This window comes from Poecilia reticulata, linkage group LG4, assembly GCF_000633615.1.
Source record: "Poecilia reticulata strain Guanapo linkage group LG4, Guppy_female_1.0+MT, whole genome shotgun sequence".
Classification (NCBI taxonomy): Eukaryota; Metazoa; Chordata; class Actinopteri; order Cyprinodontiformes; family Poeciliidae; genus Poecilia; species Poecilia reticulata.
This window is the reverse complement of record NC_024334.1, coordinates 1,180,225-1,205,881: the sequence shown is the minus strand read 5'-3', so window position 1 is coordinate 1,205,881 and position 25,657 is coordinate 1,180,225. Positions and strand designations below refer to the sequence as shown.

General features: G+C 36.5%; 2 protein-coding genes across 2 annotated transcripts; one reads left to right on the top strand and one right to left on the bottom strand.

Moving 5' to 3' along the window:
- LOC103463224 (N(G),N(G)-dimethylarginine dimethylaminohydrolase 1-like) lies at positions 1-14,313 on the top strand. Its single transcript, XM_008406462.2, has 3 exons — positions 1-140; positions 4,891-5,034; positions 11,419-14,313. Exons 1-3 carry the CDS (start codon positions 81-83, stop codon positions 11,533-11,535), a joined length of 321 nt encoding a protein of 106 aa, XP_008404684.2. The 5' UTR covers positions 1-80; the 3' UTR covers positions 11,536-14,313.
- On the bottom strand, positions 12,416-25,657 carry mpl (MPL proto-oncogene, thrombopoietin receptor). The gene is made up of 12 exons (XM_008406197.2): positions 25,471-25,657; positions 23,263-23,383; positions 22,380-22,555; positions 21,846-22,000; positions 20,022-20,172; positions 19,806-19,914; positions 18,689-18,849; positions 18,238-18,380; positions 17,350-17,503; positions 16,726-16,807; positions 16,462-16,549; positions 12,416-15,857 (listed from the first exon to the last, which is right to left on the bottom strand). Exons 1-12 carry the CDS (start codon positions 25,583-25,585, stop codon positions 15,417-15,419), a joined length of 1,896 nt encoding a protein of 631 aa, XP_008404419.1. The 5' UTR covers positions 25,586-25,657; the 3' UTR covers positions 12,416-15,416.

Genomic DNA, 25,657 nt, shown 5'->3' with positions numbered 1-25,657 from the left:
AATTGGATTGTGTTTCACAGGACTATGCTGTTTCCACTGTGCCTGTGCTGGAGGGGCTGCACCTGAAGAGCTTCTGCAGCATGGGAGGACCAGGGCTTATCATCATCGGCTCCAGTGAACCAGCTCAGAAGGCTCTTAAAGTAGGCAGCTGCTTATTCTACAATGCCGGTCTTGACACAAGTTGACAGATTGAACTTCTTCATAACTTTATACCTTGATGGCACCCTCTTACTGCAACCATATAAAAAAGCATTGTCCCTTTAATCCCTCTGCATTGATTCATATTCTCTGCTAATTTGCAAGGAATGCCTCTGGCATTYGCTCTCCAGCTTTAATTACAAAGGTTTTGTCCTCCTATTACACAGCTTGAGCTCATTACYGCATGAAAGGCTTCTAAATGGAAATTCACAGGATGTTGGGCGTCCAGACAAGAGACAGCTTACAGCCTGACAGAGACAGATTGGTGGGTTACACCAAGAGAGTACTAAATCTCAGCACATCCCGGCTCGAGAACTATCCCAAAAATTCACAACCATCTGCAAGTCAGTTGTTTGTTCATGCTACACTGAAGTGAAGCTCACACTCACACACACACACACACATACACGTTGTTTCTCTAATTCTATAAGTCCAAAAACATACACACTAGATCATACAGTACACTCTTGGCGTTCTCCTGTCCTGTGTGACAGCTCTTCTCCATCCCTGCTTTCAGAGTCAGAACTCCCCCTACAGGTCAAACACATAATTTTTATTGCGTAAAATACTCCTTTGGTGTGTCTCTGCCAAAGTGTACACAAGAACAGAAGAATCTGTGAAAAAGTACATAACCTAATTACATTTATTTTCCAGCTCCAACTCATTAAGACTCCTGGCTGTTTGATCACCCGTAGTAATTAGCTGCTGGAATGAGGAGTGGCCTTCAGCAATRCTTAATAACAGAGGGCTCGCTTGGTAATTATGGCTTGCGTCACCCTCTCTTGCAGCAATTAGCTTCTGTTTTAAAGGACTTTTGGCACCCCAGCATCTGCAGTTGGGTGATATTATGTCTGTGAGGAGAGGGCGCGCTTATGAATGCAGCTTTAATGAATTCGGACTGCTTGTTTTGGATATTAATGCTGGTCTCATGACAGTAAAGGTCATGAGACCAGCATACTTATGAAACAAACCTGAAGATCAATGGATTCATTTTTTCTATAGAGAAAGAACATGTTAAATGGGAATTTTATGGAAAGTACCACTTAAATCCTTTCACATTTTGKGCTTTTTTAAACACAAACTATAGTGATTTTTTTTTTTTACTGGGATTTTAGGTCACAGATCTACTCGGTGTTGCATGTGAAGTGTAAGAAGAAGAAGAGTAGTTTCTAAAATGTTTTCTTCTTTCCAAGCTCAGTCAGATTTGATGGAGAACATTTTGCATTGCAATTTTTAAATCTTGCTCTAAATTAGTAGTTAGATTTAGGTCTGGACTTTGACTGAGCTGTCCTGTTGTCCTGCCAGGAGGTGTGGGTCAACCGTRGTCTCACGTTTTTTCAGCCTCTATCCAGCTGTCTTCTGTGTTTCAACTGTATTTGGCTCCATCCATTTCCCATCAATGCTGACAGCTTCCRTGTCTTGTTGGTTCATTTTTGTGTGATGGGTTGAACAGCACTCCGTGTTGGTTATAAGCTAACCCTGCTTTGAATATTCCCATGTGTGCACGATGCTGTTTGTTCACTTTATAGATTTTTCCCCCTTGTTTTATGCTTTTCATACACAAAAAATTAAGGGAATTAAAAATACTCCTTATAATTTTTGATAAATTATAAGCATCTATTATAGGATTTTTAAAAATAAATTTTAAAGAACCACCAATTAGAATTTATTTTAACTAAAAACATGTAAAAGATTTACAAAAGGAGGATGGATACATTTTATAATTTAGGATGTTTATTTGTGGAAAATTATGTAAAGTTTCCAGTTTCATGACAAGAAAAATAGGCAGCAATATATATCTTGNTAGTTTCTAAAATGTTTTCTTCTTTCCAAGCTCAGTCAGATTTGATGGAGAACATTTTGCATTGCAATTTTTAAATCTTGCTCTAAATTAGTAGTTAGATTTAGGTCTGGACTTTGACTGAGCTGTCCTGTTGTCCTGCCAGGAGGTGTGGGTCAACCGTRGTCTCACGTTTTTTCAGCCTCTATCCAGCTGTCTTCTGTGTTTCAACTGTATTTGGCTCCATCCATTTCCCATCAATGCTGACAGCTTCCRTGTCTTGTTGGTTCATTTTTGTGTGATGGGTTGAACAGCACTCCGTGTTGGTTATAAGCTAACCCTGCTTTGAATATTCCCATGTGTGCACGATGCTGTTTGTTCACTTTATAGATTTTTCCCCCTTGTTTTATGCTTTTCATACACAAAAAATTAAGGGAATTAAAAATACTCCTTATAATTTTTGATAAATTATAAGCATCTATTATAGGATTTTTAAAAATAAATTTTAAAGAACCACCAATTAGAATTTATTTTAACTAAAAACATGTAAAAGATTTACAAAAGGAGGATGGATACATTTTATAATTTAGGATGTTTATTTGTGGAAAATTATGTAAAGTTTCCAGTTTCATGACAAGAAAAATAGGCAGCAATATATATCTTGAACTTTTAGTTTAATTCTGTTGTGGGAATTCACTGCAGTTATTTTATAAAAAACACAAAAACCCATAAAACCTGCAAATTTTATATTTATCTTTAAACACATTAGTTGCCTCTTTATCATTTTTAGCCAAAACTATTAAGAACCAGTGAGGAATGTCCAAAGAGCCTCCTAAGCCACAGATGGCAGATCCGTGATCTGGTGTGTAAAATCCCTAAAATGTGAAAGAAATGTGATAAAGTTCATGGGGCATGAATACTTTTGATAAAACACTGTTGTTTTCTTATGCTYAAATAAGCCGATGGCTTTGCTTTTGCCTATGCAACAGGACTCAGATCTGTTTAGCTCTCATAGGAATGGGAGTACACTCTGATTGGACCGATTTCGTCATCCATTTGTGGCCGTCAATTCCCAACTTCACCCAGAAAGTCATCATCCTAAAATACAGCCCCTGTCACAGGCCTCAGCTCCCACTCCCTGTAATCACACACACACACTAACCACGCCCTGCAGCAGACTGCCGACAGGTTTGACATCATCAGTCACCACTTCACATAGCCCTGCTTGATTTATGAGGTCATCTCTTCCCACTGGTCAGCATCTGATCTCTGCCTCAAGGATGCTAACATGCTTCAGTTTCATAGATGATGAGTTGACCACACACTAAAGGTCAGATTGAGCCAAATTGAGTAATTCTTCCATATTTTGTCAACATGACTAGGTTTTTTTTGTTCYCCTCTGTATTTTCTGGAAACAATATATTTCATTTCTTTTTACTGTTTTATAAGGCCAAGATGTTAATCTGCAAAAGTAGGTACTTTAGTGTACAAAGATTAGAAAAATATAACTATTGTTTCACCACAACTCCATGTAACTGTAGTATTTACCAGAAGGACAGTAACTAACTGTGTTCTTCAGCAAGAAAAGTCTGGCATTTGTCCGCGGGATTTTGTTGGAGCCGTAAGCAAAATTTACTTCATGTGTTGCTGTTGCTTAGTGAAAAGGAGAGTTGTAAAACTTTTAAAGGCACCATGGGAAGTATTATAAATATTCATACCCGGGTTCAAAATGCAGATTATGCTGATTATCACAGTGGAGGGCATCAGATCCAGTAAATTGTGAGACTCCTTGTTATCTGCTTGCCAGTTCTTTGCCCAGAAGGGATTTAATTACTTTCCTGTAAATATTTAGATTTACCACCTTTGACTGGGCACTTTGTGCTGCCCCGGTAACCACTCGCTGTATTAACTGGATCTAAGCCAGTGTCCAGGCAAGAGTCAATGTTTATTTGCATGAGACTTGGACTTCAATTTGCAGCTAGGATGACTATATTRAACTTCATGCCCAAGATTTTATTTAATAATTTTTGCCTGAAATTCAGTCAACTTCTGAATTATTTGAGTGTAAAATTAAGAAAAAAGTCGCAATGATTAATGAGGTTATGCTRTTTGGCATATAATGKGATGTTTGGTGGAATCAAGGTTTAGTGCTGTGATTTTAATCCCCCTTATAAGAGGAAACACACACATGTTTTGCATTGGTAGTATAAACCTGAACAGTGGAAAATGAAATTGAAACTTGACCAAATGAAACTTTGTGCTTGAAAATTTTCATCTGAAAAAAATCTATCGCTCCTTTCAAAAACACTTGGCTGAGTTCGAAGAATTCCCAAAAATCACAGTCAAAATATGAGAAGGCAGGCTAGTGCATGCTGCTAAAATGTCATGTGCTGCTGTTCAAAATGCAAATCAGTAGCGAGAATGGCCCCCACATGTTTGTAGAGATCCAAATGTTTCTGTTGCAACGTCACGTGCTTCCAAGGTGCACAGAGATGGACAAAGAAAAAAAAATCTTCTGAAGAAAAGAGATATTCATCCACAGATGTTCTGCTCATAACCCTGCTTTACTTCTAGTCATAACATCCTCAACACTCTGACTTTTACTCAGCAATATGACCATCTTCTTTTCCTAGCCTCCACTTCTTAGCCTCTCATCCCACCTTAAGCTCCTTCTGATTACATAAAAAACATGACATCTGGTGAGAAGGAATGTCTGTCTGCTCCTGTGTTCTCCATTAAGCCCCCCTCAGTCACCCACAGCAGTTTGGCGAGTCAAAGGATGCTGAGCTGCTTTTGGGATTGTGGGCTCGATTCTGAGTCAAGGAATCTGAGTGGAAGTCTGTTTTGTGTCTGTGTTTCTATCCACTGTGTGCACTCTCATCTTTACATCAAAATGTATGTTTCCTGATCAGATTATGCAGCAAATGAGCGACCATCGCTATGACAAGCTGACGGTGCCAGATGACCTTGCTGCCAACTGTGTCTACATGAATCTTCCCAACAAAGGACACGTGCTTCTTCACTGCACAGCGGAGGAGTTTCCAGAGAGTGTGAAGGTAATATTCATCTCAAATCCCATACTTACTTTCTCTCAAATGCACAATTACACTGTCATCAAGGATGCTAAAGGTAACAGCCGCGGTAGGAAGGACCACCATCAGGACAGCCAGATTGGTTTGGCGGCTTAGATTTAAGGAGAGGCTGTCTATGTTACACTTCATCCTCCCCAGACCTCTGAAAAAAACAATTGGCGAGAGATAGAGAGAGAGAGAACCCCTACATGAGCTACATAGTTATTTTCCTCTGACCACAGTGGGCTTTTTTAAACACAAGAAGCTGCAATTTTCAATAAACTGGACTGTTGTGGACCAGGTTCGGACAAGTCTAAAACCAAGGAACACCAAAGTGTTTTATCTTCTCCATCAAAACTTGAGTCGTTCATTGAGGCGGGTCCAAATGGATGTTTTCAGTGAGAATGAATCAAACATAATTTTATACACAAAAGAGTTTAGTTATAGCGATTACACTGAAAATCTCCAAAACTTTACATCTTAGTTGAGAGGTGCAGGTTTTTATCATGCCTGTCCTATCCWTCCGTATACATTTGAGATGGTCATCATTATGGGTGAGCCCCGAGGAGCCCCAAAGGAGTGGCACTTTTAGGAAAAACGGCTCTGCAGGGAGCAGTAGTCTTCTCAGTCGCTCGCTTGGCAAGTTTTTTATTGCTTTTTTGCAGCCCAGCTCCTTTTTAAAATGATTTTTACTCCATTTTAAAGGTCTTTGAACTGTGTCATTTCTGGTTTGAAATCCTAAATATTTAAACTAAACCTTAACKTGACTACTCTAAGCTGAAAAATAATTAAATGTTGTTTGTTGTTTCAGACAGGCACCACCCAAAMGATGATAAACTGTTAGAAGAGTACATTGTGAGAAAATATTTTTCTTGATACCTTTAAGAAAATGCCACATCAAAAAAAATGTAACCCCCAAAATGATCAGACTTTATTGAATGGTACAATTCCAAATTTTAAATTTAAACTTCTATTCTCAAATGTCTCCACAGTCCGATTGTGTAAAAATGTATAAACACTGACCATTTTCAAGTGGTTTTATTATCCATCCATCCATCCATCCATCCATCCATCCATCCATCCATCCATCCATCCATCCATTTGTTCTTAAATGAACCAAATTGATTTTGTTACCCAACCATTTAGTCCTTGTGATTTTTGAGTCTCTTCTTCACAAGAACCACCATTTCTACCAAACTTACCAATTACCAAAGGAATGCCATCAAAAAAAGAAGAAAAAACAAAAAATATTTTAAATATCTTTAAAATTGTTTTATTTTATTGAATCACCCTTTGTTTAAACCTTAAGAAAATATGTTTGCACAGTCACTAGTCTAGAAACGTACACGGATAAATGTTTCCCACAAATATACAGTACAGTAGCATTAAAGTCTSAAACAGCTTAGATTTAAGGAAAATCGTGTCTCTGACCCATGACACGTATATTCCATGTGGCTGCTTGACATGAATTATGTGTTATTTTCTCCATTTGTCTGCTGGGTCAGGGAAGACTGAGCAGTAGCTGTGTTATTTTGATTCTTTGGGGTGACTCCAAATCACAACAAGTCATAATGGTTCTCACAAGATTAAACCTGGCAACACACAGTCTGCAGAGACAGTGTTCAAACCTCAAAATGTACTCTGTGGTTAAAGGCCCAAACCTTGCCAGCTATTTTTAGAAGGAGGAATTCACAAAATGATGTGTCTTTGGACCTAAATCCGCAAAGAAGTCTCTGTTTTCTGCCAGGAAGAATGGCTGATGGAATTTAGCTTGAGCATGATAAAATCTATTTGTGTATATAATGCTGCTTGCTTTGGGAGTACCTTTTAACAGTCTATTTGGATAGGTTTGTGAAGAATGTACAGTGCCTTGCACAAATATTCCTCCAGAACCTTTTTGCCATCAGCCTCAAACTCCAATACATTTTACTGCGATTATATTGGTAGACCWACACAAATTAGCACATTACTGAGGGTCAGAAAGGGAACATCTGTGAGAATCATACAAGGTCAGGGGTGAAGTTGTGGAGAGTCACAAGGGAAGGTTAYGGTATATAACAACATCCCAAGCTTCGAACATGTTATACACCACCTCAATGCAATGTACTATTCAGAAAAGCAGGTAAGAGGCTCATAGAGACTCTGAAGGAGCTGCAGGTGGGAGAGTTTGTCGCAAATTTGAGACTGAACACAATGACACACCATGCATTTTTATTTCTAATCATTTCTGAAAACCATGTATAATTTTTTTTTCTCACATTACTCCAAGTTGAGTTGATCTATCACATAAAATCCCCAAACATTTGCATTTGTGCTTTACAATGTMTTACTATAAGCTCAAGGATTAAAATAAATACACAAGGCACCATTGCTGATTTGTGATACAGTTCCATCTATGTTTTTCAAGCATACCCAAAAGTATTAAAGTCTAATTTCTGCTCCATATTTGCACATATGTAAGATTTTGTAACTTAGGGAAATATATTAATAACACCAGACGCTGTAAAACAGCAGGAGCTGCTTAATCAGAGCAGACTGTCATGTTTTGCGCAGTGGGTCTGGAGTTGGTACATGTTTTCCAGAGGAAATTTTTGCTTGCTCTTCCTGTGAGATGTAGATTTGTCTACATAATCACCGAGGCACTCTGCAAGACATCTGCCTCCAAACACTGTCTGTCCTGACCTCCGCTCTATTTTTAGCTGCTCGTGAAGTTACCTAAGACTTCCACACAAACAAAACCAGGGGGTCATGAGAAGACTGGTGGGGTATGACAGGCAGAAGATCTGGCACATGAAACGGTTAGCTATGTCTTGGAAGTCCGGAGTTAAATAAATGAAGCATACRAAAGCCCCAGTAACTTATGATCCTACTGTTTAGGACTATGTCAACCTGACCCAAAACATAAGTCCTTACTGCTGTAATAAGAAATAGGCGTGGTATGATTTAAGAAAGAGGGAATATGAGGGCRAAGAGATTCTATAAACAAAAGGAAGTCATTAATGTGAATGTGCTTCTAAAAGCTATGCCTTTCCTGAGAAACCTTTTATTTGATAACCTAAGGTTAAGATGTTTTGGTGGCAGTAAAGTTATCCTCCAAGTTTTTTYCTTGACTGAAAATGGAACTAAGAAAATTAAAAACCTGTCACTTAAATGTCTACTTTTGTGCACAAGAAAATCAAAATGGCAAGATAAAAGCAAATGCCACTTTCAAATATAGACTTTTCAGTTTGGCTGTCWAATGCATGGAGAGTGCATGCAACTATGTCTCTTGGAGTATTTTGTATGGGTGTTGTGTTGGAGAATTRGCGAGTGCTGTGTTGGAGCATTAGGTGTGAAGGRTGCTYTTAAGCTGTTCGGTCCTTGAATAGCCAAATTAAGAGCTGCCTCTGTGTTTTGGATAAAAAGTGAAGTCTGTTCCCAATGCAGTTTGGACACCCTCCTGGCTTACCCTTGTCATTGGCCCTGTTTCTGGTGCTCATGGATAAAATCTTAAATTGTGAGGAAATTGGGGTCTGATTTGGAATCTCAGGGTCTGTCTTTTTGCCGATGATTTGATTTTGATGCCATTTTCAAACCTTTATCCTCAGGGAACTATATGATTGAGATAAGAGTCAGCTCTTTTGCCCTACAGCTTGGTAGGGGAGGAGGAGTTGTGGTATCTTGGAGTCTTGTTAACAAGAATGTAAAGGGAGATGGATAGACTGTCTTGGGCCTTATTAACAGTCTTAAGGGCTTGGGCTTGGTCTGTTGAGGTAAAGAATGAGCAGAGCCAAATAGGCAAATCTTGTGGTTTATTATGACCGTTTAACAATAAAAAACTGAAAGAACAAGATTTCGGATATAAGGGGCTGAAATGTTTCCTCCATAGGTTGGGTGGGCCTTAGTGTCAGAGGGAGAGGAACTCAAATCATCCAGTGGAAGCTTGAAGTGGAWCCACTGGTCCTCTGTAATGAGTAATTTGAGGTTGTTTGGGCATCCAATCAAGATGCCTCCCATTAGAGATTTCCTGGGCACCTGCCTGTGAGAGCAGACTCTTGGACAGAACTCGCTGAGACCTTGTGGATTTGGAACACCTTGGGTGTTGGGATCCTGTTGATGAGCTGGATAGTTTAAGTATGGAGAGGTTAAGCAAAGTACAATATATTGATAGGTACATGTATGTATAAATAAACATAAATTACTTTTTATGGGTGTCTGTATTAAAAAAAATCAGGAAGTACAGAAGGATGGAAATGTTTGCAAATTTCAATGGACAGCTAATACTGCTGAACATTTTAAGCATTRCAGCTAAGTTCGTCATCACATTCCCGTTGCCATGTAGACATTTATTTTCAACAAACGGCAGTTAGGGACAAATGAGCACAGGCAGATGATTTCCACAGTGTAGTAATTTAGACAACGCACGAAAAAGGAATAATGTGAAAACTATGTAGGGACACGCATTAACACCGTAGTTTCGAACACTCCAATACTGTTTGTGAAAGGGGAGTGTCACAGTTTCAGTTGCACTGAGATCTGGATGATGTTGCTGCATTACACAACATTCTAAGCAGTCATTGTAGTGACGTTAAAGAAATCATCTGCATCAACAGAAGCTTTGTTCGCCATRTTGCATCACTCCTTATAAGTGTGTTTAGTTAGTCCCCCTGGTTGTGCTTTAAGGCCTCACTTGATATCACTGCAGGGTTGAAGCAAGAGTTTAAAGAGAAAAATGTCCTGGTTTGGAAGTGCAGTAGGAAAACAGTGGTTTTCTTTTGGAAAACGGCCACAGTGTGACACATTACTTTACAAGGGTCTTTTGAGAACGCTGTAATAGTTCTCACTCCATTTTCTTTTCTTTTTTTTTTTTTTTGTTTGGAGAATTTGCTTAGAGACGAGAAAATGTTTAGAGCTGTTCTCTTGCTTAATATTTTGTCTTTCTCCCTTTGGATCTATGCCACGAAAAGCAATTTAACAATCACTTGTCTGTGCACAAATAATTTTATTTGGTTTGTAAAGTTCATACCGGTTAATGCTAGAAATGACTGGTGGAAGCAGGATTTAGTTTATTTACATAAAAAAAGCAGAAGCTACAATGAGAAAACCCTTAGTTTGTTAATACTGGCAAAATTTACCTTTCATATGAATAGCGCTAAATGTCCAGAGAAGACATTTTGGGTATTTTGCACATTTACCCCTGGGTTCCTCATCAGTATGATGTACATTATTTTTAATTTGTGGAATATTGCAAACAAAAATAAGTCACTTTTTGGTTTCTTTTTTCTCTGTCCTGTTTTCATCTAAACTACAGATAGCCCGACTAGCATCTCAGGTGATTGGGATTTGTTCTGTAATCGGTGGGTTGCTGGTTCAAACCAGCCTCGTGGTTGTGATGCTTTACTTGCTTTGCCTGCTGGCTGTGGCCAGTGAGCCCAGTTGTATCAGTCTGCCCCAGAACAGCTGTGGCTACCATGTAGCTTTCCTTATCATTGTGTGAATGTGTGTATGAATGGGTGAACTGCTYTGAAATCATCTGACTTGATAAAGTGCTATGCAAATTCAGGCCATTTATCATCTTACCTGTGAAAATAGTTGGCACATTGTTGCGGTCTGCAACTTGGCCACCAGATGGCAGCGCACTGTCTGCACTGCTCATTTAACACTTTAGCTTGTTTTTATTTACTTTATTTACCCAAGATCAAGGGGACGCTGGTGCCCAACTTCAGTGGTGAGTGAAAAAAAATTGGGGTACACCGTGAACAGGTTTTCAGATCATCACGGGTCAAACAGTCCTAAGGGCAATTTAGAGAAACAAATAAATCTAAGATGCAAATGTTTGGACTGTGTGAGCAACCCAGAGTACCTGAAGAGAACTTGGAGTGTACTTTCTACTAGAAATGTGGTCATGTAAAAATTGACCTTGGTAACGCAACACTTGAATCATCACGACTGCCTGTGGCAATAGCTGTCATGTCTTGCAAGCTTGTTACGGCTAGAAGTTTTGCAGAATTCAAATTTTATATTTGCATTTATTAAGTCATTTAGTGTTTCTGAAATGAGACAAATGTACAAGATTTCAGGATGGGGTTGTAAAACTCTGCTTTATAGCTTGATTCTCTCTGAGTTCCTGTCCACCTGATTATCTGGCGAGATCTTCTTCTAATTATTTCTCCTAACTTGGATCATCCAGACACCTTTTTTTAATGCAGCTGAGCCACTGACTGAAATCCCACTTTTAAAGAATTAGGTCAGAAAAGTAATGAACAGAGTCAAATTCATAAGACATTTGTTGAACTAGACTGAATGTGGCATTAATTTTCTAAAAAATCTTGTAAACACAAAAATAAAATTGAATATCTGTGCTGATACTCTTGTCTTTGTGTCTTGCAGGTGTTTGAAAAGCTGAAAGACCACATGCTGATTCCTGTGTCCAACATGGAGAAAGTTAAAGTGGATGGAGCTCTCACATGCTGCTCTGTGCTCATCAGYAAGAATCCAAACATCTGAGCATGTTGAAAAGTGATCTTTCAGTGCATGGTAATCAAGCACTRCAGAAAGCTGAACAAAAAGAGCAAGATAGAGGAGAGATGAGCACTTTCAGTGATTTTTATTRCATAAAATCTAAAGGGAACCATCAGGTCATCTCTCCAGTACACTGAAATTACAATAAGATGAGTTAAAATGTGAGAGTAGTTTAGATGACAAACATAAAGCATCAGGTTACCAACATCTTTTTAAAGAAATCRGGATTGATAATCGAGCTATTTTGCCCTAAAATTTAAAACCGACACTGTTCAATATGTTAAAAGTGAAGAACRGGACCRAAACAGCTGTCTCTGCTAATGTTAGATATTGTTTAAAATCAGTAGAGGGAGGAATGTATGTGCCATGTTGATTTACATCCTTGAACCTTATGAAGATTCATAGCTTATGTCTTGACTAATCTGTGAATACCATTCAGTGTTTATGACCCTCACAGAAAACCTCAATGAAATTAACAGATTCAATAGATTCCTATTTTGTCATTGTAAGCTGAAATATTAACATTGTTCTGCAGATCTAAAAGAAGATGTGTATAGAGTTAGGCTATATTGTTTACATGCACCATTTTGACTGTGATTTACCTTTTGTGTGATCTTGTGCCTACATAGTGTGAGTAAACTTACATTTTTGAAGAAATGTATTCTGGACCAACATCAAAGAAACCAGTTCAACTAGAACTGTCACCTAAACCATAGTTTCACTTTTATTACCCATTCACAGCAAAATTCTGACTGTTTCCATACACTTGGTGCTGAATCTAATTCTGAAAATACATAAATATGTTTAAAAATGACAATGTAGCAAAAAGCTTGAAAAGTCTTCTGGTATGATGATTGTAATCTTCTTTTTTTTTTTTATCCATTCTTGTTTTGATGTTTAAATTTCTGTAATTCAAAATCCATTAGCACTCTTACTTTTAATAACTCTTGCTTAAACAAATTGCTCGTTAAAATCCAGTTTGCTATCTAATACTACACAACCACCAACAGTTTCAGCATGTTTGTTGCCAAAAAAAGACTAAAATATACTGTACCAACCATGCAAAGGTCATGAATGTAGTGCCTTGCATAATAAATCACACACATTCAACTATTTGTTTTACATTTTAATCATGTTACAACCACAGATATTGCATTTCACTTCATGTCATAGAACAACAGAAGTCTGATACCTCCAAATAGCAACCGCAGCAACCAACCGCCTTTAGAAGTCAACTACTTAGTTAATAGTGCCACCTTTGTGGGGTTAAATTTCAATATTAATGCAGATCTGGTTCCCTTAAAGATCTGGTATTAGACAAACAATCACGAAGACCAAAAAACACAATCATTTTGTGGTGGCATAAAATGCGGAGGCGTTTACTCCAGGGTTAGATTATACAACCCTATGCCAACCTTTGAAAACCTCTTGTCTGAGTTGAACAAACCATTTCCACTTTGAAACAAAGTGTTGTCATCGTCGTACTGTTTAGTTGCTTTTTCTCAGCAGGAGCTGTTCAGAGATGATGGAGAATATGACCATAGTTTAAGGCAGGGCAATACTGGAATAAAAGCTGACTGGGGTAGATATCCATGCATCGCTTTGTGGTAAAATATCACATAAAATACAAGGTAAATACATTAACATTTGTGGTTTTGACATGACAAAATGTAGAAAATACTTTTTAAGGCACTGTATGTTTTTATTGAAACCAACACAACCTTCCTTCCTACTTCTGCCAGTGCCTTTGTGGAAAATCAATGACTTTTCTCCCACTGAACGACTCTGAGGTTGCTGCACTTTCTCCAACATCATTAGTTCTGCCTGTGTTTTTGATTACACTGGATGTTTGTTATTCTTGTTTGGCAGTTTTTCCTTCAGAAACTGATGTATGCCATCCTGTCAGCACTCTCTGTAGCACAAAATTCAACAGGACCAAATGTGATTGCAGTCAGACTTTTCAGAACCAGTTAACCACAGCCGTGTGATGAGCTTCCAGCAGAAGCCTACCTTATGTTGTTGCTGCTTAAGTAGCTTCATTTCCGTTGTTGGCCAATTCATGTTTGAGGCCTGTAAACATGACAACACGATAAATACAAACACGTGTTCTATAATAACCCTGCATGTCCATCACATCTGAGGCAGCTCTGGTTCTCGGTGTGATTGTCTGTGAAAGTTGAGGAAATGACATCATGAGGTGACTCAACCTCCCCCCATAGACATTAGTGTATGGGCAAGTGGGCAGTGATGAAACATGGAAAGAATTCATGTCGGGAGGAAAAGCAGCTTGGGGAGTAAACACTGGCCCTTTTAAATTTTCTTCTTCTGTTGCCTGTCTCACTTTGAACACATTCTGTCTCCCACCTTTCTCCTAACGCCTCATGGACAACGCTGGGCTACTTTATGGCTGTGACATCATACGCCTTGGCAGACGCTGCTGATCTGCTGCTGCTGGTGTGATAGCAAACAGTAGTTGGACTGGATAGTTTTCTTCTGATGCCTTAGCTGCAGTATAATGATCCTCCATACTTAGACTGTAATTCAGAACTTACACAGCTAAATTGCAAAATTATCTAAATTTGGGTTCAGATAAAAAGAATTTAAAGCTGTTAAAACATCAAGCATGTAGGGTTAATATCCACTCCTAGTTGTTAAGGTGTTATTGTTCCATCTCAGGTGTTTTGGTTTTAATTCAAACTGTTGAACTGATCTATACTTGAGCCTTTTCCTCTTCTTTTATGAATAAATTAACATTAGCTTTCATCTGTGTTGTGAGTCATTTATTAACCTTAGAGTAGAAACTTCTTTTAAAACAAATAATGGCATCTCAATCCTCATATCTCATATGAGTATGCAAAAAGTTCACAAGATCTCAAGGCCTGAKAAAATGTGAGTTTATGTTTTTGGTCCASATTCASTYTGTGGTCCCTCGAAGTCCCTCATTGTGGCAGCGCACATCGGCAAGTTGATGTGTGCTGCCACCTTGTGGTATTAGACAAGAACTACAGAACAAAGTACAAGGCCCCTGCGCAATGCGCATAATGTTTCATACTTTTCCAGATTTACGATTTATTTTATTTAAAACAGCGACAATATTCAGTACACATTAACCACAAGAGGAGAGATGCATTGTATCAGGTAATAGYTCAAAGTCTAACTTTGCATTTTCCAAAATAGCCTGATACAATTAAAATACAAAAATAAAAAAAACATKAAAACACCTGGATTATTATTATTATATTACTTCTGTTTTATTTGTCTATACTTATCAAAGACTTTGCAAGTTTTTTCTCTCTAAGAACCCTGACAGCCTTTATTTAAAAAAAATAAATTTCAAATGCATCATTCTTAAACATTTATATGTTTATATTGTAAGTATACAAGCTCTGAGGCAAGTAATGGATTACTAAACAGAACGACAAATAGTTAAAAAATATTAATATTATATTGTCCCATACAACAGAATGTAAAGTTAGTTGTTAATACTTGAACTTAATGTTACATGAAAAATATAAGAACTGTTATATGTTCAGCATAATCCAATATACTCTAAAAACAACTGCATAAAAAAAGAGCATGTATAACAGCACTTATTGTTACACCAGTTATAATAAACATTTCAAGCTTTTTTCTATACATCCGTAGTAATGTTTTAACATAAAGCTTCCTTTTCATTTTTATCATCACCTTTCTAGTTTTTAATTCTTTTTCAAATGTAGATTTTACTGAACAGGACAAACCAGCAAGGTGATTTGTTCAAAACTTGATAACACTGCTTTGGTGAAACCAGTATCTGTTAATGCTCTATGTGAATTGATCACTTCTGTACAGAGAACTTAAGTTGGAGGCACACTTGTGTTGCATGTTTAGTCGAGGGAAAGGTTAGCATAGGGGTTACTTTTACCCTTTCCAACATTGATGTTTTTACTCAAGCCATCTGTAGACTGAGAGAAAGGTAGGTAAGAATGGTTAAAATAGTTGTTGCATGAGCAAGGCTTAAGACAGCGGCATGTTGTGTAAAGGTTATCTCCTTTCTCAGGATCTTTTCCATCTTTAAATTGCTCATAGACATAACAGTTTTCCTTAAGGCAGAGAATGGACAGATCTTTGTTCAGAGTAACATAGTCTCTGAGGGTTTCGCTCCCAGAACTCCCATCTGCCTGTTCCTCAAAGGAAAAGCTCCCATCAGAGGAGAGGAAGTCGAGTTCTTCAGAAGGCTCGTCCAGTTTTGGAAGCTCATCGGACATGATCTCCACTACAGAGGAGGTTGTTTCTTCAAAATACAGCTTCGATGTGACTGGAGGATCCTGTAAGTAACTCACAGTGAGTAACTCAGAATTTATTTAGTCATTCAGCTTTAAATGGATTAATTATGTTAACATTTATTATACATTTCTACTTGTTTTAGGATGAACAATAAAAAAACAATTGTAGTGGTGAATATGTGGGGAGACAAAACAAGACTATAATTTGGGTTTTATTTCTTGAGGATTTTAACAAAATGAGAGAAGTGTTAAATAAATTAGGAGTTTTACAAAGTGGTGGACTTTTATTTAAAACATGTCTCACAGTGACAGCTGCTCTAGCAATTTTTTTTTATTTAATGGAGCTTCTTCTTTCATAGAACATAGAATTTAGTTGTTTTTTTCTGATTTTCTAGTTGCTTTTCCTGGAAACATTAATTATTCAGTAAAGTATCAGAAATGTCTTACAAAGTAACTTATAAGTTGCAGGAAAGCAACCACTTTGTTTCATGAAATTTTCATAAAGGTGGCTGGTAAGTCCTGGAAATGACTTAAGTTCTGGGAAAGTACACACTATTATTTTCTGCTACCATTTTGTTTTTATTTGTTGTTGTTTTCGTGTATGATTGCTTATGATTACTTTAAATCCTGCCACTAAATATTTTACCCATTTCTGCTGGTTGATGTCTGTCAGGAAGCCCTGCAGAACTTTTTCAAGGTTGGGCACTGGTGGCCAAAAAAGCAGCTTGAGCTTCCTTAGAAAAAAAAAAAAAAATCATGTTTTTTTTTCTACCACTTTTCAATTTCTTCAAATACTAGATCCGTTTCAGAAAATTTATAATTTCTAAATATTGATATTTGTTTTAAAAAGAACATATAATACATTTATAATTACTTTCACAACAAAATAAATGGTTGAAAACAAAAGTACCTGCGATAAAGTAAAACGGTTGTGATGAAGAAGATGGTTATGATCGGCATGGAAACACAGAGACACCACAGGAGCTTCATGTCTAGAAATAGTAGAACTAAAGTTAGAATTATGCATTTCTACAACTGCGTTTTTATTCATGAAATAAATTGGCCAGTACTGGGCTGACCCATCCCATAAAGGTCAAGGTTTTTGAGCAAGGTTATAATTTACTATACATACACCTTGAAACAAAAGACGTGTTAACTTTAACCAAAACATATACATATGGAAACTGCAACATAATGCCACCACAAACAAACCAGGGACAGAGAGTAAAGCAAAGTTGCAAAGTAATGTTTAGATTTAAGCATTATGACCGACTACAGAAAGAGTAAATGAATAGGAAATAAGAATATGGGACAAGTGGTAAACACACTGAACCACTTTGTCACATTCTACAGCTACATGAATAAAAACATGCAACATTTAATTGAAACTACATTTTATTAGGTTGTGAGAGATGATGTACAGCTGCATTGGGCTGTATTTGATGAAACTGTGAAACATTTTCATACTAAACAAATTAAAAAGGTTTTTATTTTTACTTGAATTTTTGTTTTATTATTATTATTTCAGACTTACCTGTATGATCAGTTGTGGTACCTGAGAGGACATCTGACCAGTCACTCCAGTATCCTGAATAAATCGACCCATCAGGCTGAGCTCTAACTCTTACACTGAACTGGCTCCCTGATGAAAGACTCACACACATGCTAGTGTTTCCCGGTTTTGTCATCTGTGGGAAGAAATAAAATAAATAATTAAATAAATACTTAGCCATACTATTTTTTCTTTATATTTGATGCTTGCATTCTCATTCGTTTATGCATTTTTATTTTTATTTTTTGGTACATTGTTTAAGGTTTTGTAGTACCGCATAAATACAAACCTTTAAAATGAAGGTTTAGAAACCTTCATTTTACATTCATTTAAAATGTTAAAACATTTATCATGTTGAGGTGACAATTTCTTTCTTTTGGCGCCATCTTGTGGTATGATAATGAAACTTTCAAGACAAGATTGACATTAACGTTGAGTACAGGGTTAAACTATAGGTCAATAAATAATACATGATTCTTTGGCCTTTTTCAGATTACCACCACCAACAACAACAAGGCTGTACATCCTGTTGGAACCGTTAGAAACAAAATAAAAACCTTCACGATGAGCTCTGAACTTCTGCTTCTTTAGTTTTTGTTTCCATATTCAGATAAAAAATACAATTAATTCAGCAAAACCACCAACATTTGAGAGGTTTGTCTTTGACTAATGCTAGGTATTTTTTTCTTGTGTCCTTGTAGTTTCCTTTACTTCTTAACTTCTTTCCAGATGAAAGAAAAAGTATTTAGGGACTCTTCTTATCAGAAGAAAAAATGTTGCCCACCATTGTCATTTTCATTGAAAGAGTGACTATCTTGTTTTTTTTAAAGTTGTTGAACAGCTCAGCTTTTATTGGTGGATCCAACTTACCGTGTACTTTTCAGCTCCATTGATCTGAACATCGACCTCATACTTCATGTGGTTTGACAGAGACGGGAGAGGAGCTTCCCACTCCAAGTGCAACTTGCTGTTAATCAGTTTTCCTTTCAGATGACTTGGTGGGCCACTTTTAACTGTTGACATGAATCACGGAAGATTATGTAAAAATCGTACTTTTCTGATGAACATAGGCTGTTCCATTAAATTTATTTGTGTGCTGTGATGACCTCTAGAAATAAAAATACTGTTGTTCATCCATGATTGTTTCTCTTACATGTACACCAGAGATGTGCATATTTGATAGATTTATAGAAATAATAGTCACATTTCGTACATCTCCAAGGACGGACCTCATGAACACAACTTCCCAGAAGAATTTGACAAAGTTCTAAAGTACATCTTAGAGTTTTCCTTTAGTAAGGTGTAACTCAGTATTACTCACTGGAATTTTTCAGCTCAATCTTTTTGCTCAAGAACAATTGTTTGAGTGGAGCTGCAGTGCTGCTGAGCTTGATCTCCATTGCTCCAGACTCATCTCCACGAAAAGAACACGTGTCAGAAAGATTCCCATCATCCTGACACTCAGTCCAGTTTGCAGATTGTCTGTAAGGATTTGAAAGTAGCTCATCAAAATTGCAGTAAAACAAAATAAAACTAAAAATCACAACTAATTGTTTTGACAAAATCTCTTTGGAGGCTCTGTATAATATGTCCAGAATTTAAGCTTTATAAGCCCTTTTTGCAGACATCCTAGTTGCCCTTTATATTCACATGCCATTTACAGTCATAGGAAACTGTAAATGCAATCATTTCACTTGTAAGACTTTACAATGACATATCACACATCAGGACATTAAAAATGCTTTTGTTGATTTTTTTGTTTGTTTTGTTTTTATAAAGAAAAAAAGTTTCAATATCTTTAAGAACCACCGCTAACAGCAATGCCTTAAAGTGTTTCCACTCGTTTATGTCCCCATATTGGCCAATGTTCAATAACTGGACTGGTGACCTCACAATTTATTCTAGAGTACTTTGATACAGGGAGAAATTTGTTGCCATCTGAATAACTTTCTGCAGATTCTCTGCCTGCAAAACAAGACCAAATCACCATCACCACCCCATCAAATCAGTTGATTTGAGGTCTTTCTCTTTATGGCAACCTCTATTTTGGTCTTGTCTGCAATTATAAATCTAAGTCATAGTACTRTATTGTTTTTTGTGTGCACTTTGTCACAACAAGTAATGAATACTTTCCAGTGGTGCCCAAAGTCWGTCCTGGAGGTCCGGCATCCTGCATGTTTTAGTTTTCTGCCTGGTGGTAGTAACAACCTTTTCAGTATGTCACAGTTCTTCTTAGGCCTCTAATGAGCCAACATTTGATCCAGGTGTGTAAAACCAGGAAGAGAACCAAAACATGCAGGATGCCGGTCCTCCAGGACCGACTTTGGGCACCACAGGTTTACTCTTTTTCTATCACAAATATCAGTATTTACATGCTGAGCCCTGCAGAGATTGAACACACAGAGTCTAGATCTGTAGATATATAAGGATATTAGTACCTTGAGTTATAGAAGAGYTTGTAATCATTTTCTGCACCATATTTGGTGCTATTCCAATGACAGGTAACATGTCGCAGGTCAGAGGTGAAGCATATCAGGGAAATATCATCTACAAGAGAGAGGTTTTTATTTTTTTAAGCATAAGAATCAGTTGTAAGGAAGTATGTGTATGTATATGTGCAGGCATCCAGCCAGTCTGTTTTTGATCAGACACACCTGCACTTTGGGGAACTATTGCTCGCACAGGTTTCGACCAGGCACTCCAGTATCCAGGATGTTCGTCTGGTCTGTTTCCACATTTCACAGAAGCCTGAACCTCAACCTCCTCTCCTGGTTCCAGTGAGAGCAGAAAGCTGCTGTTGTTTCCCTGCAAACAAGAAGGATTACTTGAAGTATTTATCTTGAACTATTACCTTATAGATTAATTAGAAGGAAGTGGTTCATGTTGGGTCGTTTTTTTATCCTTTCTTCTTTAAAATAGTTAAACTTTTTAGCATACGTTGGTCACAGACTAATATTTGACTGGTGATTTGTTATTTATTCAGGTATGAGAGTAAAAGAATCTTCCTSATGTTTCAATCCCATAATTGAAATATCAGGAGTTGGCAATGCATTAAAGTTTTAACCAAAATATGATAAATTCATCTATTATGGCGTTTTATTTCAAGGTGTTTAATGGCTTGTCTTAGCAATAAAGGCTTAATCTGGCTCAAGTTTCTCTCTCTCCCTTTCCCATCAYTGTTTGTTTTGATGATGTAGCTTTACATTAAATATAGATTCAAAGCTTCCAGGAAGTTTCTCTTTGCCTCATCACTTCACAGCACATTTTCCCAAATGTATTGGGGATCAATTAATCAATCAATTAATCAGTCAGTCAGTCACCCTTTATTTATAGGTAACTTTGCATACCTAAAGTGACCAAAGTGTTGAGTCTCTCTCTGATTGTTGAATCATGAACATCGACCTTAACTGAGGCAAAAGCTTCCCTTCCTGCTTTAGATGTTGTGATTTCTTTTGTGATCTCCAGGATGAGTCATCAGAGCGTTTTTGGTGTAATTTGTTTTGTCCGACCCTTCACTGATCCGTGTTTTATTCATTTATGGATAAAATCTCTAACGGTGGGTTTCTGGAGACCCATAGCCTTGGTAACTCTTATCGTACCTGTGGATGCCAGGGACTTMGTTTCTTATGTGATCTTGARTTTCTTTACATGACAAGATGAGTAACTTTTAAACAGGTTCTATTTAAATGATTTCTTGATTTTACTGGTTTTGCTATGATCAGGGCAGGATGTGATGTCCCAAAAATGGGGTTAAGCACAGTTCAATCGTGATTTAACAAGGGCAGGAATTACAATATACATAGGTCTATGTTTGGGTTGGATTACATTTTTTGGTAACACTTTATTTGAAGGGGGTGAATAAGACTGACATGACATGTCATAACACCTGTCATGAACATGAATAAGCCTTCATGAATATTTATGACTGTTGTCATAAAGAGTCATTYGGTAAATTATTACCAAGAAATCATTACTGATATAAATATGTTATAAAAGTATCACTGATTGCACTTTAAAAATTAGGTAACTTTATGTTATTAAAGGTAAAGTTTAAACAGTAATGATTTCTTGGTTAATGTCAAGTTGTCATAACAAAGACATTTTGAATAATGTCAACTTTGTATTAAAAGTGTCATAATTTACCTAATGACACTTTATGACAACAGTCATAAATATTCATGAAGGCTTATTCATGTTCATGACAGGTGTTATGACATGTTTATGACAGTGTCATGACAGTCTTATTCACCCCCCTTCAAATGAAGTGTTACCCATTTTTCTTTAATAAATGTAATAATTGTTTATTGTTTTATTTCGTTATTTATTCAGGCTGTCTTTTCCTGAAATTGAAATTTATTTGATGATTTGAAGTATTTTTGTAAGACTAGAAATCAAACATGGGCAAAATCTGTRAGGTGGCTTTATAAATTCAATTCAAGTAAAAAACGTAAAATAAGTGCATTTAAAATATACATTACCTCTACTGTTTTCTCCCCAAGTGTCTCGGAAGAATAGTGAATTCTATATTTGCTTTTCTTCCATATGTGTTTTAACTTTCTGTCAAGAGAAAGAAGCATTTTTCCCACAGCGTCTTCTGGCTGTAGAGAGAYGATGGAGGGGGGATCCAGAAGACCTGCACATAAAATGTAGCWAAAATCTAAATTATTTTTCATAGTACTACTGGAAGTTCTCAAAACTTTGACTAAGATCAAAAGGCTAAACTTGCTTGTTTGCTTTACATCACATCTCAAATTAATATGCAGAACAGACATGAAATTCAAATAGAAATATTGAATGGAATTAGCAGCTTGAGATGAGACCCAATATCTCCAAAATAGATKTGGGCTCTATATTCATACATTTAAAGGGATCTCAAAAGAAGGAGTGTGAATCAAACATCCTCACAAACAGCACTGAAAACTGAAAAGATAAACAACCATAAAAAAAACAGTGTTAATGTTTGTTTATGATTTCACAAGAAAAACTGAATAATATTGAAACAAGTTTCTTACAGAGTTCATCCACATAGACAGTCCGCTTGTACACAGTGATGTTTTTGGTCTGATCCACCACTTTCACTTCCGTCCCAACGTATAAAAAGATATCAAACCGTGGAAATGAACAGACATGTAGGAAAGTTCCGTTTTCTGTTCCATGGATAGACGTTTTACACTTCTTACTTGGGTCCCTTTAGTGACAAAGTGATAAACACAGGAAGCATGATATATTAAAAAACAAAAACATTTTTATTGACAATGTCTCACAGATAAAACGCAGTTTAAAAAAAATATCTAAAAAAAAATATGATTTCACAAAATCCACTGCTTCAAGACTGATGCTTTTCTAAAATAAGTAAGTAAACTTTATTTCTATAGCACCTTTTACGTGTCAGAAACCACAAAGTGCTTTACAAAACATTAAAAACAAAGAAGATAAAATTTAAGTGGAAATAAAACAACCTACATGTGAYATAGGACAAAATAAAACTAATTAAAAGCCAGTCTGAATAAATATGTGAAAATAWTTTTTTAAGAACTCACGCTGCAGTTAATACATATTTTGTTTTCACACAGTAACAATGACATGGCATTGCTATTGTATGAAACATTGCCATGTTTTATTAGGGGTGGGTTCACCTAATTTCAAAATTCAAGTAAAATTCAGGAGAAAWTTTTTTTTWWAAAACTTTGATTATGAATGTTTATATCAGTGGCTGACAATTCTGGTCTTCAAGGTTCAAAGTCATGCATTCTCTTGCAGAAGTTGGTGAAAGGCTGCAGAGATAATTGAATTATTTGGCTACAGACRGCAGCCCCTGAGGGCCAAATTTGTGTACCTGAGGTTCAAACTGACTTACAAGTGTTACAGARAAAAACTAGGCTATTAAAAACATACCCATTAGCAATGTAGAGAAAATCATATGTCCCGATGTCTGTGGTCTCAAAGAAGCAGGTGAAATCAGTCTTTCTTCGAGTGAAACACTTTGGATTTTCTTCATCCTGTATGAGCACAAAATCTGGTCCAGAACAAAAAAGTCACATAAATATGATGCATATATGAATGAGAGCCACTGAAACATCAGAACATTGTCATCAGTACTTGGTAATATCCACTTTTACTGATATTGGAACACTCAGTCTTTGTCTATAACATTTTACAAAGGTGGAGAATGTAAAGAAAGAAATATCTGACCATCTTTACACAATCAAGGGACTGAGATGACAAGAGTTGAACATTCTGGTCTGCTCAACCATTTCTGTGTTGATTTGGTCAAACATTATCCCATTGAAAGCGCCATTTTCCATTCAGAGCAAAAACGACCTTGTATTTTAAAGTAGTTGTGACACCGTGCAGCAACAAATGGGAAACAAATGAGCCCACAGCATCMCAGATACTACACCATGTTTAAAGTGGAAATGAAGGTCATGTCTACATTCAATAAAACTTATATACAAAAAAAGATTTAGGTTATTTATTTTAAATTAWTTATTGGTGGTGCCAATCAAATGGGGCAAGGAAAAAAGTTCCCTTTTAATCTGGGCTTGTTGTTTCTCAAGTAAACTGTTTAAATTTTCCCAAAGTTTCTAGTTCTCCTGGTTGAGCTGCTGGGTTGGTAATTCAGGAAATTACAGATATCCCAGTTTATTTGGTAAGGAACAAGTGAAGGGTTCACTATGGAACTTTACAAATTAGAAAGGAAAAGGGTGGCATGGCTCTCTCACAGCTAAAGCAGCATTATCATTATTATTATTATTACTAGCATGCCTTCCAGCTTGCTCCATTTCTCTGTTGGTGTAATGAGGACTATATAGCTAAGTGCAATGAAATGTCTGTAACTGCAYTTCCTTTACAAGCCCTGATTTTTGATAGAAGTCTGTTGGCTCACTTGGGAGTGATAAATTGTWGGATACATCTAACATAAAAAATGTGGCAGAAKCTSKGTAATTTGACAAAAATTAACAAATTKTTGACCTTGTTTAGGAGAAACACATTTGGTGTAGAATTCCCTCCCAGCTGAAATTTCACYTTTAAATTCTGGATGATGAAGGGTCTTATAATCTGTCTCACACTTACAGAAAACAATATTGCTTTAAAAGTTTCCAGCTTATGCAGAACGTATGTGGCTTAAGGAAAAAAATAATTATTTTTAACATCTCTTCACTTTTGCTGAAGGTTGCAAAACTGCAGGATCTTGTGACATTTAATACAGAGTTCTACATGATTTTAAAGTCAGTGTATTGGTCAAAGGCCAATACACTGCTTTGTTTATAACTGATAAATTATCAATTATTGTTCCAGTAACTCTTCAAAAAACAAGTCTGAGTTYCCACTGGCTCCTCATTCTGGAAAGAACATTGCTACAAAGCTTAATAAAGTGCAATAAGACACCAGCCCAGAATAAATATATGATGTACATGGTTCCTATCTTTACATGAAGTTAACAAGATGCTGTGACACATTTAGAAATATTTGTAGGCTAAGTTAAATCTGTTTAAGAATAGTCTAGCAGATTGTGCAAATGTTTCGCAGTAAGTAAGTGATATTATAGAGTTTGAAAATAACAGCAACTGATAAAAATCAGAAAAAAGAAAGATGTTGGTAATAAGGACAATTTTATTTTATGTACGCATGACATTCTCTAAATAAAAATAAAACAATTTCAAAAAATTCCAGTGTGAGATTAARAATTTAATYTTAGACTTTTCAGGTATTCTTGACAATTGGTGAGGACCAAAAATATCTCMACAAAACKTGTCATGTTTTTGGGAATAAAACGTCAGGCATGAAGAGCCTTAMASAAAATTAATATTTATTTTTCTCCAAAGTCATTGTTGTCATTTTTCARTTGCTGCAGTGAAACATTTTCAGGYGTTTTCTTTTTTTCTTTTTCACCTTTTGTCTTCTGCAAGATGTTATCTTGTTCTGAGAAATATAACTTTAACCTAAATTAAATAAAAATTATACACACAGTCTGACAAACTTAAAATGAAAAAAATAGATGCATCTATGAATTAATAGGAATTTCCAACAAAAGAAATAAATGCTGTCAGTACAGCAAATATAATTAAAATTTCACCTGAACATTTMAACATGTACACTTACCTTGCTTTGACAAATTCTGCTCAATTTCAGCATTGCAGGGCAAGACGGGCAACARGTCAAAATGCATCCACAAGCTAAAGACAAATATCTTCCATATGCAAAGCTGAGTCATCATTGACTGAGGTGTTGGGCTTCCAGTCCTGAGCTCATCTCATTGTTTGTGTTTATTGTGTCTACTTCATGTAGT